This window comes from Marmota flaviventris, chromosome 13 (genome assembly GCF_047511675.1).
Source record: "Marmota flaviventris isolate mMarFla1 chromosome 13, mMarFla1.hap1, whole genome shotgun sequence".
NCBI classification, from domain to species: Eukaryota; Metazoa; Chordata; class Mammalia; order Rodentia; family Sciuridae; genus Marmota; species Marmota flaviventris.
Window position 1 is genome coordinate 83,117,206 of NC_092510.1, and position 20,328 is coordinate 83,137,533.

Consider the following 20,328-nt stretch of genomic DNA (forward strand, 5'->3'; position numbering starts at 1 on the left):
TTGACTAGTATGAAGTACTCCTTTGTGTACAAGATCATGATGATCCAGCCATTGACGTATGTAAGAAGCTACTTGGAAAATATCCAAATGTTGATGCTAGATTATTTATAGGTAAGCAACAAATTAATTCTACACCAACCATTTTGTTTTGTTAATATTCTTAGTCTTTTCTGCATTAAACTATAGATTATGTATTTGCCACCCAGTGATGTTATTAGCATGTTTGCTCTAAGCATGTGTTTTGAGGAGTGAAAGATGTTTACATTCTTTTGAGAAAAGTTATCAAAACAAAGGATTTTGTTTTTTTTCCCCAAAACCTGTGATTTACAAAACATACCCAAAAAAAAAAAAAAATGACATTTTACTTACCAGACACTTGACTGTGTAACCCTTTCTGGGTATCATTGACTATAATTGGAAGTAAGCAAAACAAATCATTTTTATTATATTGCAAAATGAATATTTTTGCAAAAGCCTATAGGCTTATTCTTGAGGCTAGTAGAAGTATATTTACCATTAAATTTTTTTAAATTTTTAAACATAGGTCTGATTCCATTCTATTTCACTGTTTCATCCTAATGGTCAATTTCTCTATGCTGTTTTAATAGCTTCAAAATGAGTCTTAAAGCTTTTGTTTCTTATTATCACTTTTTTAAATTGACAGAAATTTATATTCATTTATGGTGTATAATATGATGTTTTGAAGTATGTATACTTTGGGGAATGGCTAGATCAAACTAATCAGCCTATGCACTACTTCACATTCTTGTTTATTTGTGGTGAGAAATCTACTCCTGGTAATTTTCCAATATTCAACACTTTGTTATTATAACCATAATTATCATGTTGAACAGTTGCTACTAAATATTGATTCATATTATTAATGTAATAATTTAAGAACTAAACTAAAACAGTGAATCTTCAAAGCTAAGTGATATAATTTTCCTTTTGAAAATGAAACATTTCTTTTAGATATTATGAGTAATAGAAAATGTAAAAAATGTAGAAGTATGTTTGCTTAAATTATTAAATATGAAAATACTTTTAACTTCTCTCTACCATCTTTCTTTATAATAAAAATATTTTCAGTATTATAAATTTTTTTTACTGTTGTACCTTTACATTCTTAGGTGGCAAAAAGGTTGGCATTAATCCTAAAATTAATAATTTAATGCCAGGATATGAAGTTGCAAAGTATGATCTTATATGGATTTGTGATAGTGGAATAAGAGGTGAGGTTTTCTTATTTATTTTATAAAACTATTCATTTAATGATTAAAAAAAAATCCAAAACTAAATTGATCAATCCTTTTTGTTTGCCTAATAATTTATTTCATCATTATCTCATGATAGTATGTTCAGTTATACTTACTAAGATTTTGATTTTTTTCTTATCCTAACCCAGAATATTATACACATTAAAGTGTTTTCATTTTGAAGAGAAAATTCCAACCATTAAAAAAAGTGGTTACAGTTCATTATACAATCAACGAACTTTCTCCTGTGTAGTTCTCGTTTGTGTGAGGCATATCTTCTGCTTCGATCTGTCATCTTTGCATAACACGCTATCTCACACAAAGGGACAGAAATCCACTAAGTGCATGTTGTACTAGAATACACTTATTAGGGTTTGTCCATGTGTTCTTAGATGATTTTAGCAAGAAGCCTTTTATATACTGAAATTATAATTTGCACTTTTAAACACTCATACTTACATTAATTTTACAATATTTTGCCATATTCTAATTACCTTATGTTTCTCAACCTCAACACTATTGACATTTTAGGCCTAGTAATTTTTTGTTGTGGGGTCTGTCCTGTGGGATGTTTTATCAGCATACCTGGCCTGAACCCACTAAATGCTCCCTGAACCCACTTCTCAGCTGGAAGAACCCAAAATGTCTCCAGACATTGTCAAGAATCCCCTGTGGTGAAGAATTGCTCCTGTTAGAGAACACTGACCTAGAATAGGAATGTTTAAGGTCCAAACACAATTTTGTTATATACAGTATGTTTAGTTCTGAAACACTAGAAGGAAACATTTAAGGTCATGAAAAATTAGATGTTTGCTATTTGAAAATAGGGCAAAGACTTACATTTTTTATTAACTTAAATGCAAATTTGAAAATTAACACATGCGATACTCCTACAAATTTCAGGATCGTTACAAACCTGTCAACACCTGGTCTAGTCTTATGTTCATTCTGTCAACTTCTTCCACTCATTCTTCACATTTGCCATCTTATGTTATTAACTCATATTTTTGTTATGCCTTTCAAAGTACAAATCTTGGTTAAATATACTCTTACTCCATTCCCATTAGCAGTTCTAAGGGATCAGGTACAAATAACACTGAGAAAGGTGAGGTCCCACTTCTTATGGGTTGGAGAGTAGAGACAAGAACTACAGTCCTTTGACCTCCTCCAGAATCTTTTCCATAGAACACATTGCCTTTATTCTTTTTGGAGTGGGGGAACATTTGCAAAGTATTCCTAGAGTGTGATATGTATTAGATATATACTGGACTGAATATGTATAGAGGAAATTATGATAAAGTATGCCTTTTCAAAATTTTGTGTCGTGCTCTTAGAAAAGTGATTGATTAATCTTATTAAATCCAAATGTTTAAGTTTTATTTTAATTTAATAACAATTCATAAGAGTTATTTTACGTTAATGAGCATTTTACTAAAAAGTAACTTTTTCTCTCCCTTCTCCTCATCTTTATTTATTTATTTATTTTTTAATTTTAGTAATTCCAGACACACTAACTGACATGGTTAATCAAATGACAGAAAAAGTAGGCTTGGTTCATGGGCTGCCTTATGTAGCTGACAGACAGGGCTTTGCCGCCACGTTAGAACAGGTAAGTATGGTGGTTATAAATAATATTGGTTATCAGATCACTAATCTCCTAGAAGCTTGAGATTGTTCTGAGAGTTAGAATTGGCTACCTGAAGTTTCATCTACTTGGGAACCTGCTGAGAACTAGAATCCTCAAGGTGAGAGTAGCTGTTTCTTTAGTGAGGACATCTCTGGCCCTTAGGGTTACTTCCTGATGGACTGACCATACCCTGGCACCAGGAGCTGTGCCCGGGAAATGCCCTGTGTTCCTTCTGCCAGCTGAACACAATATGTTCTTCTTATGATCCTTACCTAGTTCCACAAGTTGTTCTAGACTATTGATTTACATAAAAGAATCTTCTTTCAAAGATTCAAACTGGAAAATCCTTTTTTACATATCATGAAGTATTTCATATATACAAAAAAGGTGTTTATACAAGTTCTTATACAACCCATTTGATTTCCCCTATTTTGCTTCAACTTTTTGTTTGCATTTGGTACGGGGGATCACACCCAGGGCCTTGTGTGCTAGGCAAGTACTCTACCACTGAGCTAAATTCCCAGGCCCTTTTCTTCAACTTATAAAAGAAATATTAACTTGTGTCTAGGCAACTGTAAACTATAGAAAAGTTGAAGTAGTAAACAAACAATAACAACAAACAGTTTATCACTCTACTAATTAGAGGAAATATTTTTCAAAATTAAAGTTTGTTTTCATTTTAACATTTTAGTACTTTGAATTCTAATTTTTTTCTATGTGCCTTTTAAACAACAAAGTTGGTAGTATTTTGAAAGTAATTTTCATTTTATTTGTCACTTTATAGGCCTTTTACATCTGAATAACTTAATTATCTTTTATAAAGGTAATTTTATTACCTGTAGCATAGTCTATCCTATGTAAATTCCTCTACCAATAAACATTTAGGAAGAAAAACTTAATCTTCATGTTATACAGAAGGATACATGGTTTCAGTCTTTAAATATATCTGCATTTATAGTCTTTGAATTGCAGTGTTATGATAGCTGCAGATCTGAAGGGGTAAAGGTACATTGTCAGAACTTGTATTTGACCTTTGGCAACTTGAACCATGATCTTTTTCTTAATATTGCCTATGAATGTTTCTCCTACTGCAAGAGGTTGTTAGTTTTAAAAGAGAAACTCTGTGTGTAGCTGTGTTAAATTAAAATACTGTATATTCTTTTATGCCATATTGTACTTTCGTTTATATCCAAGTTGATGTATATGTCAGTGATAAACATTTCCCAGAACACATCTATACTCTATGTAGGTTTAATCCATAAAAGTCACTCTGCCATAGTTAGAATAAGTGAAGATCAGTCAGAGAAGTCCTTCTGGACTCTAAAAGAAATCTTCAACCCAGTCCCAAGTTCCACTTAGCCCTAAAACCTCACTGCTTAAAGGATTAAGATGTGTGCCTCTGGTCTCAGAAGTTAGGTTTGATTCAGTCTAACACCATGGCTTCAGTATGCTCTGGGCTTAAGAGTGTGTACCAAGAAAGCCTATGTAGAGAACGGGCAGTAAGATGTAGAAGACAGAATGTTAGTATCCACCTTAGTGAAAAGTACAGTGAAAAGCAAAATTGTAGAAATTGGGAAGAATCTCATTGATTCAGGACAGAAAGTAGCTAGCAATGAAAGGTTGCCAGAAAAGGAATTAAGAAGTAGGACTGTCCTGAAGGTTGATAAAACTATAGATAATGTGTGTATATACATGCAGACTTGTATATACTGGTGTTACCTACTGCTGGACTGACCATATCCTGGCACCAGGAGACTTGCATGTATATACACACATGCACCTGTACCTGTATGCATGCAACTATAGATGACGTGTGAACACATAGAATTCTGTATGTATATACCCACACATACCTGTACATGTGTGCATGGAAATATATGTATATATAGATACACTGATCAAATAAAACAAGAAGATGTGTAGGTTTTTTTAAACATCCTAAAAACATGATACATTAAGTAACTATTAATACTTATATGCCAGTTAATGACATTGTACCTGTTTGATTTAATATCCAGATTAAGTTTTATTTGGATAAATTTTTGAGTCTCAGTTTTAGAAGGCAGTATTTAAGATATGCTTTTCCCTCTAGAAGTAAAGATTTCTTTGTAGTAGTGGTAACAAAACTAATCAACTGAATAAAATACTTATCATCTACTAAATGTAAATACTCATATCCTGCTTTTTATTCAGGTAGTTTAAGATTAATAGGATATTCACTTAATCAGAGAAAATCATTAGGAAAAAAGGTTTTTGAACACCATATTTTTGAAGTCAAGTTCTAATCTTATATATTTGTGTTTTTCTGGACAGGTGTATTTTGGAACTTCACATCCAAGGTCCTATATCTCTGCCAATGTAACTGGTTTCAAATGTGTGACAGGCATGTCTTGTTTAATGAGAAAGGATGTGTTAGATCAAGCAGGAGGACTTATAGCTTTTGCTCAGTACATTGCTGAAGATTACTTTATGGCCAAAGCAATAGCTGACCGGTAAGAAAGCTAAATTAAGCTGTACTACTTTTAGTACCTAACTTTTGTTGGTTTACTGTTTCTGTTCAAATCATGGATTAGAGCTATTTTATCTTTTGTCATTGAGTATAAAATATATTAATAATTTTGGCAAAGCAGTCTATATTAGTTATTCATAGATATGTACTAATGAAGCCAAATACATGTTCTGATTTCTCTATTTTCAAATTAGTACAGTTGAAGTGGTGAACAGGAAGCTTCTCTGTGATTGTGCATTTTCACTAGTATAGATAGGAATTTCAATTAAATTTCTTTCAAAAGAATTTAAGCTATTAGTGTAATCATAAGCCATTAGGCTTAAAGTATCAGTTCAGCATTTGAAATTTCTTAGCAGATTGTTTGATGATTTGCTAAGAAGCCTCTAATGGTTCATATGATTGACTTAGCATTTCTGTATCACAAAAGGCTTGTTTGTTTAAAGGACATCACTGCTTTGCATGATAGTTTATTTAAAATGTGGTTTTTAAAATTGAAGTGTTTTTTAAAAATTCTCTCACAATGGTGTTCATGTGGTTCAAAGTCTCCTAATGTCTCCCATGAGATGTATAATGCCACATTTTGTTTGTATTTCTTCTTGAATACAGACATGCCTTTTTGGGGAAGGCAGGAAGTAGTAGTGGTCAGGGACTAAACTATCAAATACAGAGCCTTCTCCATTAAGTACTTTCCAAATGACTGCCCTTTATGTTATCTTAAACTATGAAATAAGAGGGCTATAGTTTCTTCTAGTTTGTAGATGGTGCTCTCTTGGGCCGACGTAATTGCTCAAACATCCGTGAGTAGTGTGCTAATCCTGAGGGCTGGGCTCGCCCTGAATGCCAGCAGTTGCTCACTCTTATGGTGATTAATGAATGCATACCCAGTCAAGCTTGCATGTGTTCATCATCCTGGTTCATTTTATAATTATCTTCATTTTCAGAGGTTGGAGATTTGCAATGTCCACTCAAGTTGCAATGCAAAACTCTGGTTCATATTCAATTTCTCAGTTTCAATCCAGAATGATCAGGTAAATCGACTGTTGTCTTATTATACTTTATTAAAAGAAAAGCAGAAAGTGAGAGATTTTTGTTTGCTTCCATAAAATAGGCTTAGGTTCGTTATTAAAATAAATTGAATCTAAATATAATTTTTTTACTGTGTAACACTGAATTTTGGTATCTGTGTGTGTGTGGGGGGGGGGATGGTACTGGCTATTACACGTCCTCAGCCCTTTTTTATATTTTATTTAGAGTGGTTCTCTGTGAGCTCTACATGATGCTTAGTGCATCACTAAGTTGCTGAGGCCGGCTTTGAACTTGCAGTCCTCCTGCCTCAGCCTTCCGAGCTGCTAGGATTACAGGCATGCACCACCATGCCCAGTATAACACTGAAATATTAAAAAAAGATGTTAAAACTTTGAATTTTTTTATATTCTGATTTCTGTTGTCTAACTTTCAGTACTTTGATTAAACTTTATAATCTGTATTCATCAAAGTGTAGGCCATGCAAATGAAGTTATAGTTTTCTCTTTGATATACTAAATAAAGAGAGATTCATAAATACAACAACAACAAAACCAAATACCCTCCCCTCACACAAAACTTTTTAAAGAAGAAAGCTTTTATATGACAGGGTGAAAAGTTGATTATTTTGGGAAATATAATTGACTAGTTTTTGTCACTAGCCTGTTGTCTTAAGAGAAAATCCTTTTTATTTTTTTAGGTGGACCAAATTGCGAATTAACATGCTTCCTGCTACAATTATTTGTGAGCCAATTTCAGAATGCTTTGTTGCCAGTTTAATTATCGGATGGGCTGCCCACCATGTATTCAGATGGGACATTATGGTATTTTTCATGTGTCATTGCCTGGCATGGTTTATATTTGACTACATTCAACTCAGGGGTGTCCAGGTATGTGGACAGGCATGAAAAAGTTACAATTCATTTGGTAGAACTAAAATATTTCAATCTAGAAAAGGTTGAAGGAAATCTATCTAAGCGCCATTCTTCAGCTTCTCCGTGAAGGTTAATAACAGGTTTAAATATTACTTTCCTTAGGGGAATGTTTTGACGCAAAATAACTTTCCGTTGGTTATACAATTACTTTTATTAAGGTTCCAGAAAAAAAATCATGATAAGGAAATCAGTAAATATTGAAACTAAGCATATAGTGGGGTAGTAGTTATTTTAATGCTGCTTTTACTGATAATCAGCATTTTCTTAAATGGTATTGCATGGCAGTTGAATTACCTAATGAAACAGATTTGATTTTATGCCATATACTTAGAAATTTCATTTTTAAAAACTGTGTCTTTAGTCTGACAATGAGGAAATTAGTTTATGTATTGGTTTTTCTTTTCTAATTCCTAGGGTGGCACACTGTGTTTTTCAAAACTTGATTATGCAGTTGCTTGGTTCATCCGAGAATCCATGACAATATACATTTTTTTGTCGGCATTATGGGACCCTACTATAAGCTGGAGAACTGGTCGCTATAGGTTGCGCTGTGGAGGTACAGCAGAGGAAATCCTAGATGTATAACTATGGCTTTGTGACTGTATATAAAAGAAAAAAGAGAAGTATTATAAATTATGTTTATATAAATGCTTTTAAAGATCTACCTTCAGTAGTTTTATCACATGTATGTTTTGGTATCTGTTCTTTAATTTATTTTGCATGGCACTTGCATCTGTGAAAAAGAAAAAAGAAAAAAAAAAAAAACACATCTGTAGTCTTGGCCAAATGGTACTCTTTATTTTGTGGAAGTAGAGAATCAAGAGAATTGGTTCTAGGAACCTTGGTTTGTTTTTTGTTGTTTATTTTTTTAAACAAATAAATATATATAAATATATATATACACACACATATATGTATATGAATGCTCTGCAACAGACACTATGACAGTATCCTTCAGTAGAGAAAGTTTCTTCTTTGAGTCCTCTCTCTCAGCTCATGGATGAGCAGTTGGCAGCGTTGTTGAGGGTTTAGAAAGGCCATGAGCTTTCACATCTTAAGTGAATGGTGTCATGCAGTGAACCACCCATGGTGAGGTACTAACTGAGAAACTTTTTCATGCTTTATGCCTACCTCTTGTAGTTGTTGCAGAGCAAATATAAATTGTAATAAGGTAGCTAGGCCTTACAGAAACAAATGGGAAAACTTTTAAAAATAATTATAATAAAAGAGCTGGAGTCTAGTATTTATATGGAATCTGTGAGAGATTTTTTTTTTTTTTTTTGGTCTCACTGCAATGAACCAAAAGGGGCTGAGTTTGTTTTTTAATTGTAGCCATGTATTGAAGGCATCTTTTTGACCAACTCTTGTTGGTTCTGTCTTGAACCATTGTTCATCACTGTGCTGTAATTAGTATAGCTGAATCTTTCTTTCCCTGCTCCTTGCTGGGCCCACCCCATCTTTCCTTAACTTTTTTTCAGGGGGGGTTGGGGGTGATTCTGTTTTAGTATGAGTGGATGTTTTGATAGTTGTCAGGAAAAATGCATTTCAGACACATTTCACACATGAGCTATTTTCTTACATAGTATGTCTTATTGTTAATAAGAATGTAATTTCATGATACAGGTATTTAATATCTTTTTTAAGTAAGTAAATATTCTAGCCATCAATAAATAAATTGCAGTAGAGTATTAATTAAGAGGGGACAGGATGAGTTTTACTCTTAAACTCAATCAGTATCAAACTAAGTCTACTGTGTGTGTTTTTTTTTTTTTTTTTTTACTATGATAGTCTAGTCTTATTTAAATTGGATTTTTGTATTCCAGTTTGTATGACAAAATAGACTAGATCAGTGCTAGTTGTGAATGCATGCTGTACTTCACTCTTCTCTCCCAGTCATGCAGCTAAACTTGCTTGTCAGGTTGTTCTTAACTTGTGGTGAACTGGACTTGTTTTTGTTTAAAAATATAAGGGACAGTGCATAAGCCTTTTTATTATTATTATTATTTTGTTAGTGGTGGTCTGCTTTTCTTCAGGATTGGGTGGCATGTTGTCTATATGATGCCTACTGCAGGGCTAACACTGGCAATGTGGCAGCTTCGAATTCTAAGTTACTACAGGTTCCGTGTCAATGCATAAAAAGTAGCATATTAGCAATAACTACATATTTATAGAAACTTCACTTTACTGAGCCAACTCATTTAATTGTCTAATAACTATACACATTAAATTGCAATATATCTATAAATGTGTATATTCTACATACACATTTTATTGAAATTTTTCTCTGGGCCAAACTGCCTTTTTTTTTTTTTTTTTTGCCTTATGATGAGTTTGTTTGAAGGGCATTTTCTTTGCGAACAAAGGCTTGGATGCATTTTCCTTTCTTTATGTGAAATGAGTAATTTTGTTCCCTAAGGAAAGTTGCACAGTGAAAACCAGTCTAGTTGTGACCCACTACTTTATTTTTTCAATCACTCGTAGATGAGCTTTGCTTGACCATGTTTGTCATTTGTTGGTGTGTTTTATGAAGTTTGGTTGATGCCATCCTTTGCACTGCTGAAGTGAAATCTTGCTTTTACTTAGCTTTTTTGCTGATCTCAGTATGGGCAAAGTAACAACAAAACCAAAATGGCTGGACAGACTTCTTGTGTCTTGTAAATATAAAAATGACTGTTCTATAAATGTATTCTGTGTGGCAGTGGAATACTCTCTTAAAGTGAGGCTTCACATTAGCAGAGTTGATTCTTTGTTTAGCAATTTTGGAGTGCAGATAAAAATAATATAAATGTTGAAGAAAGCATCACAACAGAACTGTAGGAGTCCAAATTTAATAACTGTCTTTAAAAAAACCCAATGAGTGTCTAGAATATACATGTTTTATTATTTAAAATCATTGTCTTAAGTTTTTTGTTCAAAAAATAAAAATTTGAATACAATCAAATCATTCTCAAGTGTACCTTTTTGCTTACTCTTTCCTTTTATATTTTTATAAGTAATCTAACATGGTCCACTATTCATATCAGAATTACTAGAAGGATTCTGTCAAGTATTGATTTTGAAATCTTTCTTTTACTTGTGCTATAAGCAGTCCTGTAACTTAAAGTAGGACTTTTCTACATTGGTTGTATGTTAGAATCACCTGGAGAACTTCTTAAAAACTATAGATGCCTGGGCCCTGCCTGTGGAGATAGTTATTCTGGGAGGGGCCTGAACTTCTGGTTCTACTATAAGAATCACTAGGGCTGTGGTTGTGGCTCAGTGGCAAAGCACTTGCACCACATAAAAGTAAACAAAATAAAGTTATTTTAAAAAAAAAATAAGAATCACTGGCACTTGATAAGAAAAACCCAGTGGTCCCTTTGGCCCCTCTCCCCTGGGCTTATAACTTCAACTCAGCCTCTTAGATCTTACCATTCCTGTGACTAGGAACGATAAATCCAAGAGACTGGGATAATGTTGCTGCTTGAGACCTAACTGGGAAATCAACTAAGCTGCACCCAAGTCCAGGGCAGGCTTTTCTGGAGCTGGTGGCATTCCCAGGCCTGTTTTACCACTAGCCCGTGAGAAACAATACTCTTCACTGGAAATCATATCTCAAATATGAAGAGAAAGAATAGACAATGTTATACCTCCCTCCAAAATCCTGTTGAAATCTAATGCCCAGTGTGAAGGTATTTCAGGGTGGGGCTTTTGTTTGGCCCTTACCAAACACTGAGTCCACCTGCATCCTGACAGAACAGTCAATAAACTTACTGCCACCCAGTCTGGTATTCAGGCACAACAGATAAAGAATCTAAAAGGGATCTGGCTGCAAACTGCTAGAGACTCCACTCCAGCACCTTGACCCAGAAAACAAGCTCATTCCTCCCAGTTTGTGTACCTCTAAAGTTTAAGAAATAAAGAAAGGTTGAGTATAGCTAGACAAATCTTGAAATTCCCTCACCCTTACTCTAGAGTGAAGCAGCCCAGGTGTCCATTGAGAGTTGTGGTCACAAGGGCTCAGTAACCTGGCCTTGGCAGAATTGGGAGTAGCCCCTGCATATAAGATAATCAGGCCATAGTACTGTATGTTCCTCCACTGGGTCATTTCAAGCTCTGCCTATAACAGGTTTAAAAATTACCTAAATCTTAAAATTTAAAATTTAATAACCATCTGTATTCTGACTCCTTTTTTTTGTTTGTTTGTTACAGGGATTTAACCCAGGGGCACTTTACCACTGAACCACACCCCAATCCCTTTTTATTTTATTTTATTTTGAAACAAGTCTTCTCTAAATTGCTGAGGCTGGCCTTGAACTTGCAACCCTCCTACCTCAGCCTCCTGAGCTGCTGGGATTATAGGCGTGAGTCACCATGCCCAGCTTGTATTCTAACTTAAAAATCCTTCTAGAGAACCAGATTCAAACCTGCAAAACAAGAATGTAAATTACTGTAAAGCTGTTTAAGGTAAAATGCTTTATATACATTATCAATAGAGAAGATAAGTGCATACCACACGAGTACATTCATGTGAATGAAAGTGGTTCAGGCTTTTCCTTCTGAAGTTTATCAGGATATAGTGCTTGATTTGTTATTCACTTCAAATTATCTTTGCCTGTACCAATTTCATGGTGGTGGAAAGAAAACAAACATTACAAAAAGGTGAGCAACTACGCCTGTGGAACTAACTGCAAGGATATGTGTTTAATTGAAGAATTTGCTTTACAAATACTGGTTTCTGCAGGAGAGTTTAAAATCACTTTCAGCACTTTCTAAAGACAAATAGAAATATTTTTAATAGAACCAAAATGTACTTAACCTTCACAGGGTCCCTTGCCAGTTCTGGGAGAGATTGGCAGAGACTGGGTGCCCCTGGGGTGGTTTTACATGGTTATGCTCTTTAGGCCGTTAGTCATCAGGACACCTGTGCTGATAGCAATGAACTATATCTAATATCTGATTTAATCAGTGTGGGGAGATCATTTAGTTTTTCTACAGGACTGAGTCTCCTCTCCAACCTTCTCTGCTGCCTAAACACCTCCCATTGCAATTATGTGATCTTTGTGCTTCGGCCTTTGTACCCAGTCCTGGGAATTCTGTCATCTCCCCTCATGACTGACAACATCAGGCCCATGGGGATGTTGGAGAAGCCCAGCAAACTGGTGCAGCAAGGGAAAGGAGTGGGGTTAAAAGTCATTCCACAGAGCTGATGCCTGAAAATAGTGAACATGATTATCCAGAGAGTCAACTGATGAGAGCTAAGGACAGAGTTTTGGGGACCTGTGTAGAGGTGCAGTGGGAGAAAAACATCCAGAAAGCCTGGCTGCCAAACCTTGGGTTAGACTGGAATTTTGGTAGCTGTGGGACTTCAGGCAGCTGTCTTAGTTTCTCTGAGCCTGAGTTTATTGCATGTAGAATGGTGGCTATTAAAGCACCTACTGATTATATGAAATAAAGCATAGAGCCAGTTAGTTGCATTCTACCTCCAAAAAAGTAAGAAATATTAAAAGGAGAGCCAAGGGGGTGCCTTGGAAAGAGAAATTTCAAGTAGGAAATGCTCAAGAGAAGGGTCACAGACAATTAGGACCAGCTGGTGAGTTCTGGAGCAGGCCTACTCCCTGCTCAGTTCATTATGAGTTGTCTTGTGACAGGTGAAATATTCGCATGGGGCTAACATAGCTTCTTTTTTAAAAAAAATTTTTTATTAGTTGCTCAAAACATTACAATGTTCTTGACATACATTTGATTCAAATGGGGTACGTAATCTTATTTTTCCACGTGTACAGATTGCAGGATCACATTGGTTTTACAGCCACATTTATACATGGGGCCATACTAGTGTCTATTGTATTGTGCTGCCCTTCCTATCCCCCCCCTCCCCTCCCCTCCCCTCCCATGACCTCTTTCTACCCAATCTACTGTGACACATTTCTCTCTCTCTCTTTTTTCTTCCCTAACATAGCTTCTTTACGAATGATTTTTGATTGACAATAACATTTTATTCCATGAGTGAGAAAAGAGTGGAACTTTCAGAGCCAGAAATTGTTCATGCCCCTGAGAAAGCCCATTTACCCCTTGTGCCAAAGATATCTTTTAAGAATGGCTGCTCCTCTACTATAGAGGGGGAAAGCAGGGATGGGACTGTTGGGTTAGGAGCTTGTGAAGAAGAAATGAAAGTTATGGGCACATATATTTGGAAACTGCAACAATGGTGCATTTCTTTTTTTTTTTTTTTTTAGTTTTTCGGCAGGCACAACATCTTTGTTTGTATGTGGTGCTGAGAATCGAACCCGGGCCGCATGCATGCCAGGCAAGCGCGCTACTGCTTCAGCCACATCCCCAGCCCCACAATGATGCATTTCTCATACAAGGTCCCAGTAATAGTAAGCTAAAAAAAGAATTTTTGAGGTTTTTTTTTAAACAAAGGGAATTCCTTGCCCTGGCCACAGTGCACATTTTCATTCTCTGATTTTTGCTTATGTTGCTTGTTTTATTTCCTGCTTTGTTTCTATGTTGATCTATAGTTTAACCTCTGATTTTGGCTTCTTTTCTGACCTCATTATTTAAATATATGATTTTTCTTTTCTTCCTCACCCTGCCCTGATGCCCCATACTGGATATTAAACCCAGTACCTTCCACTGAGCTACATTCCCAGCCCTTTTATTTTGAGATGGTGTCTCACTGAATTGCCAGATCTGGCCCTGAACTTCAGATTTTCCTGCCTCAGCCTCCTGAGTAACTTGGATTTTGGGGTGTGTACCCTGATTAATTTTTTTTTTGATGAGGGTAAGATTTAATATTTTTACATGTATAATCATTAGCCCCTGGAATTTCTTCCATTTATTAATCTTATTTAAGTGAGAATCTAATTTCTTATTATTTATTCCATATCTCTTTTCATTTTAACCATATGAAACAATGCATGTGACCAAACAGAACCCTTCCCTCTTGGAAACACTTTGTATTTAGGGGTGTCCTCAAGGCAGGATGGGGTAGATCAGCATTTGTGCAACTCAACAGCCCACATATGTTTTCCAAATAAAAGATCAGCCTTCCCAAATGTGATTTCCCTCCCTCTTTTCCAAAGAAAACCATTTTTAGTTTTTAAGTAACAGTATTTTTAGAGTCTGTATGTATTTGTTGTCTGAAATAAAGCACATTTGGCCTTCAGTACATTTCTGAATTCTGTTTTCATCTGTTTTCCTAATTGAAGTTAAAAAAATTATTTTTTTCCTATGCTCTAAAAATCTAAAAAATTAGGTGTAAGGTCAGGCAATGGTGGCGACCAAAGGAGGAAGATTTAAAGAGGCCGCTGAATGAGGCTTTGAGACTCACTCCCGGCTGGAACTGACAGAGTGGACAGGAGGAGGGTCTGAGGAGAAACCTCGTGGGGGCTTGGCCAGACTGGAATTTTATGGGGCAGGAAGGGAATGGCTTGGGACAGGAAAAGGGATTTTTGGAGTCCCTTGTCCCACTGGAGTTGGTCGGGGGAGCTGGCTGAACTCCAGGATTGGCCAGGGGATCCTGCTGACTGACAGGCTTTAGCCAGGAGATCCCGCTGATTGACAGGTGTTTCCGTGGGCGCTTGATTGATGTTTCTTTCATTTGTAGGCTGCTTGGTGCTTTGTTCCTAAGTCACCGCCACCGACCTGCATTAGGAACTCTGTTCCTTGAAAGTTTGAAAGAATTTATCTGTAAAATTTGGGGGGACTGGCACTTACATAACACTTTCAGTTTATTTGATTGGTGATGATCAGTTCATATTTTCAAAAGTCAGTTTTAGTCATTTGTACCCTAGAGATGCACATAGCAGTCTCATAATTATTTCTAAACATTTTCTTCTGGTCATATATACTGTCAGTCAGGGGGTTTGCAGCCCCTGTGCTGATTGAACTTGGGCCTCTGTGGTTTGAGAGTGGAGTCGAAGGCAAGGCCATCTCTCCCATGTCTAGGAACTGTCTAGAAAACCAGGCCCCCTTGTGCCTCCTCTTAAAACCCCTTCATTCCTTCAGGATGAAGCCCAACCCTTTCTCATGGCATCAAGGCTATTTTAGGTTAAGTCCCAGCCAACTTCCAGCCTAGACTCTTGCCACTTTCTCTAATCCACTTGTATAAACTCCCTTTATAATGAACTTCCTGCCATTTCTGACATCTGGCCTTTCCTGTTTTGGAGCTTTGTGTGTGTTGCTTCTTCCACTGGGCCCCGCAGTTCCTGACTAACTCCCACTCTTCCCTGTGGGATCCACTCAGACGCTAGCCTCAGGTTGGTTACCCCAGTGTCGGTTCCTCCACAGCCTCACCCTTCACTTCTGCTTAACCCAGGAATGATTTTAATTGTTTTCATCTTAGATGGGGAATGTCAAGGGCAGGAAGGATCAGTAACTTACTTGGCTTTGCACGTACCAAGCACCCACCTGACACAAAGTCCTTTTCATTGAACAAATTAGTGAACAAATAAAGATAAGCACACTGCTATCACCAATTTTATACAGCCAGCTAATCACGTCGTAGTAGCAAGGAGTATAGACTGTGCAGCCGTCTTGGGTTTCATTTTCCAACATCACCATCTGCTTTTGTACAAACTTTGTGCCTCAGTGGATGCCAATGTTATCAGTTTCTCAAGGTTGATATGAAGATTAGGAGATAATGCACTGAAAAGTCATATTTTCTAGAAAAATTTTGTGTTGTTATGATACGGATCTCAAGTACTAAGTCCTGGTCACTAAGTGAGAACAAAAGCCCAATGACCCAGTAGACACAGAAGCTTTTCTTCCTCCAAGACTTGAGGGAAAGAACCATTCATGATCTGAAGCAGAGGGTTACGTGATCTTTTCTAGAAGACCTGACCCTCAGCCCTTGATTATTTTCAGAGAAAATAATCTAATAATGTTAGATTATTACAGTAGCATATAAGTATGCTACCGTAGCCAGCATAATGTGTCCTGAGTGTTTGAACCAATGGATGAACCTGAAAGACATCATTGCACAGACCTGTATTTTTACAAAAATAGTCCACAAAATCTGAAAACTAAGGTGTTCCCAGCAAAGCATGGCATGTACTTACTGCCTGGAGTAAGACACATGCAGAACATTGAAGAGATTTTATCTGGCTATGATATTTCTAGCTGTTACTCTTGTATTTTATTATTATTAATTTTTTTTTTGTTTTGGTTCTAGTGATTGAACCCGCAGATCCTTAACCACTGAGCCACACCCCCAGCCCTTTTTAGTTTTTGAGACAGTGTCTCACTAAGTTGCTTAGGACCTCAGTAAGTTGCTGAGGCTAGCCTTGAACTTGTTTTTTTTTTTTTAGAGAGAGAGAATTTCAATATTTATTTTTTAGTTTTCGGCGGACACAATATCTTTGTATGTGGTGCTGAGGATCGAACCCGGGCCGCACGCATGCCAGGCGAGCGCGCTATCGCTTGAGCCTCATCCCCAGCCCAGCCTTGAACTTTTGATCTTCCTCCCTCAACCTCCTGGGTAGCTGGAATTACAGGTGTGTGCCCTGCAGTTGTTACTCTCTTGATGGGTAACTGGTTCCAGAAAATTCAAAGACAGTTTTCAGGTGTTCTCCGACTCTGAGCACTGAGAATAGTGAGCCCAGGGTGCTGAATCTTTTCTAGAATTGGCCATCAAAAGGCCTACCTGGCTTTGCAGCTTTGATGGCTGTCAAACTGTAGTATGAATAAGAGTCATTTTATATCCCAAGAGCAGTGCCCTATTCCCCATGTGGCGAAGCCAAGGACTGTACCTTTATAAGCTTCCCTGAGACTCAGACGCAGGCACTTCCAGCCACTCTTTGAGGAACAACTCAGAAAAGATAGATCAACAGGATGGTGCATTTTATACAAGTCAGGCTTAGGGTCTGAAGGGTTAAGGCTCAGATCCTAGGGCATCATTTTGTTGATCTCTACGTAAAGTGACCCAGGAGAAGTGTCATCACCAGAGGTTCCCACAACACACAGGAATCTGCAAGTCAGGCCACGTGGAATGGCGGATGTTAGTTGGCCATCAAGCACTCTGGTACCAGATAGGGAAAGTAGAAGCAGAGGAAAACTCATTGAAAAGATAACAGAAGATTTTTGTTTTCAAAAAACCTTATTTTCTCAGAGACTGGCATTTTGAACTTTGTCACTAGGGTAACAGGAACTTAAAAATTTTGGCTTTGTTTTTGTGTGTTGTCTCAAGACTACCATTATTCTAAGGAGAATGAACCAAAGTTGCCAAATGAAAATAGGAAGCACTTTCTATCATTCAGAGTCCTTCTGACTCCTGCACTTGCCCAGCCTTGGGGAATTCTGGTCCCATATAGTCACTAGGACTACACAGATAGAGGCAGCACAGGACTAGACAGCTACAACAACCCAGCCAAAGAGTCCAGACAGCTAGGAGCTCATTAGCATCTAGGGATAAGGATCCAAATCTGTCTGCCTTGCCTCTTGCTGTGACCATCTCTGTGAGACTATGACCAATTCCACTGATGTCAACGGAACCAGAAGGGGGGGGGGAGGGTTTAGCTTTCTTGCATTTGAAAATAAAGACCCAACTCCAAATTGCTCAACGGAAAATCCCAGTTATTACTGGTCCATATTTCAATGTCAGGCAGCCCACCACTGCTTGAGGGATTCCAACAGCTGGCTTGACAAATCATGAGGCAAAATAAAGATCACAAAGGGAGCATGTAATTTTCTGGAAAGAGGCTAAATTGCATGACCAAAAAGTTGTGGCTAACCTAGAGGCAGAATTAATAGGAGAAATGAAGTAAATTTCAATTTGGTCATAATGAGGGGGAAAAACATAATGAGGACTTTTAAGGACATACAATTAGAGCATAAAAAATGAAATAATGGAGTGAAAAAGTATGGTTTCTAAATTTAGAATTCAATGTAGAAATTAAGGAAAACCCATCAATGCTTCTGAGAACCAAATTAGTGTTTGGTGGGATCCCAATAACCCTCCTAAGCAAAACCAAACAAAATGGTAGCAAATGTAGTGAGTATTAAGAGAAATCACCCTTACAAGACAGAGAGACCATATCAGGTGGAGAATTACAGTCTACTAATAGGATTTCCAGAAACAGCACAAGTTAGAAAAAAAAAAATAAAGAAAGACTTGCTGCTTTAGATCTAAATGACTGCCCTACTTCCGGGTGAGTTTAATGAAAGGATACACTCTTCAGTGTGCTGTGAAATTTCTTAGCTCCAAGGATAAATTTACCATCCATCAGGTAGAAAGAACAAGTTGTTGACAAAGGAATGGGAGTTGGACCAGCAATGCTATTATAATTTAAATATGAGGTGCCCCTTGCAGCCACATCAATGTTTATAGCAGCTCAACTCACAATAGCTAAGCTATGGAACCAACCTAGGTGCCCTTCAACAGACGAATGGATAAAGAAAATGTGGTATATACACATGATGGACTATTACTCAGCCATAAAGAAGAATGAAATTATGGCGTTGCAGGTAAACAAATGGAACTAGAGACTGTTATGGGAAGTGAAATAAGCCAATGCCCAAAAACCAAAGGCTAAATGTTCTCTCTGATATGCAGATGCCAACACACAATCAGGACATGAGAGGGACGAATAGAAGTTCATTGGAATAGACAAAGGAGAATGAAGGGAAGAGAGGGGAGATGAGAATAGGAAAGATAGTAGAACGAATAAGACACAGTTTCCTATGTTCAATATATGAATACACGACCAGTGTAACTGCATATCACATACAACCAGAAGAATGGAAATTTACACTACACATGTGTGTAGTATGTCAAAATACACTCAACTGTCATGTATCTCTAAAAAGAACAAATTTAAAAAATGCATCTCTAATCATGGAAAAAAAATACTCAAGAAAATAACCCCAAATATAAACAGCCCCAGGGGAAGAGAAAGTACAAGAAAACAACAGAGGTTAACAAATCTTATGATAGTCCTGATCTAAACAGTTGCCAGCCTGACTTGGGACAGGAAGAATTTTTGAATTGGATGAGACTGACTCTCGGGGAATTTCTAAGAGCCTCACCTAAGATTCTAAGTTATCTCAAAACCTGGGAGTCGGAGTGGGAAGACCCTGGGGGAGTGGAAGTGGTTTCATGCTTTGTTGAGGTTTATGAATTGGGAGGAAGGGGTGCAGTGCCTGTCAACAGCACACTGCAAACGGCTTAGGACTCCTCAGAAAAAGGCTGTTCTGAGACTCCTACCCGTTCGAACATCAAGGACTTCTTACTGGTAATAGTTTCTCCCTCTTTCTCTCCTCTAACTTTATTATTATTATTATTATTATTATCATCATTATTATTATCATCATTATTATTATCATCATCATCTATATTCTTCTCTTTCTCTTTACACAGGACAAATTAACCACAGATTGCAAATTTAGCCCCTATGCTTTTCCAAAACTCATCAAAGTGTTCAGTTGAATGAAAAACAAACCTTCTCCCTTAGTAATTATACAAAGGACCAGCAGAAAGCTGATGACCATGTTCTTTCCTGTTATAAGATCTGCCCTCTTTGGAGGACTGCATTTTTCAATAAGGCTTCTTGGCCATTGTTACAGTCCTGTACGTTCAGCGCCACTGAAAAGCTCTCAACTTGGAGACTAAGGTGTTAGGGAATGGAGGTGAGCCAGGGTTGAGCATGGAGAGAATGGCAGGGCTGGGGCATAAAATGTCTTAAAGGGCCCGTTTAGGCATTTGGCAGTAAGGAGTCATTGAACGTGTTGTGCGTGAGATTCATCTGGCTGCTCTGTGGAGGGTGAATTAGAGACAAGGAGCCTGCAGGCAGAGAGACTCACAGGAAAGCTGTTGCTCTAATCCTAGTTAGGAATGCTGTTTATCCCACCCCTCTGACCTAGGTGTGGCTATAAACTTTTTTTTTTTTTTTCCTTTTGCACTGGTCAAGGGGAATGTACTTTTTACAAAATACTCACTATATACAGTGGGAATTCTTCCTTTTTCGGTATCAATCCTACACCAGCCTTATGAGGATC

General features: G+C 37.1%; 1 protein-coding gene across 1 annotated transcript in view; it reads left to right on the plus strand.

The window, feature by feature from the left end:
- The window catches only part of Ugcg (UDP-glucose ceramide glucosyltransferase), a 36,662-nt gene extending 26,371 nt beyond the window's left edge, over positions 1 to 10,291 (plus strand). The window contains exons 3-9 of the mRNA XM_027942965.2: positions 9 to 111; positions 1,131 to 1,232; positions 2,753 to 2,865; positions 5,197 to 5,375; positions 6,334 to 6,420; positions 7,116 to 7,305; positions 7,765 to 10,291. Of these exons, the coding sequence (XP_027798766.1) occupies positions 9 to 111; positions 1,131 to 1,232; positions 2,753 to 2,865; positions 5,197 to 5,375; positions 6,334 to 6,420; positions 7,116 to 7,305; positions 7,765 to 7,935 (945 nt within the window). The 3' untranslated portion in view covers positions 7,936 to 10,291. The remainder of the gene's footprint in view (positions 1 to 8; positions 112 to 1,130; positions 1,233 to 2,752; positions 2,866 to 5,196; positions 5,376 to 6,333; positions 6,421 to 7,115; positions 7,306 to 7,764) is intronic.
- The last annotated feature ends 10,037 nt before the right edge of the window (positions 10,292 to 20,328 follow it).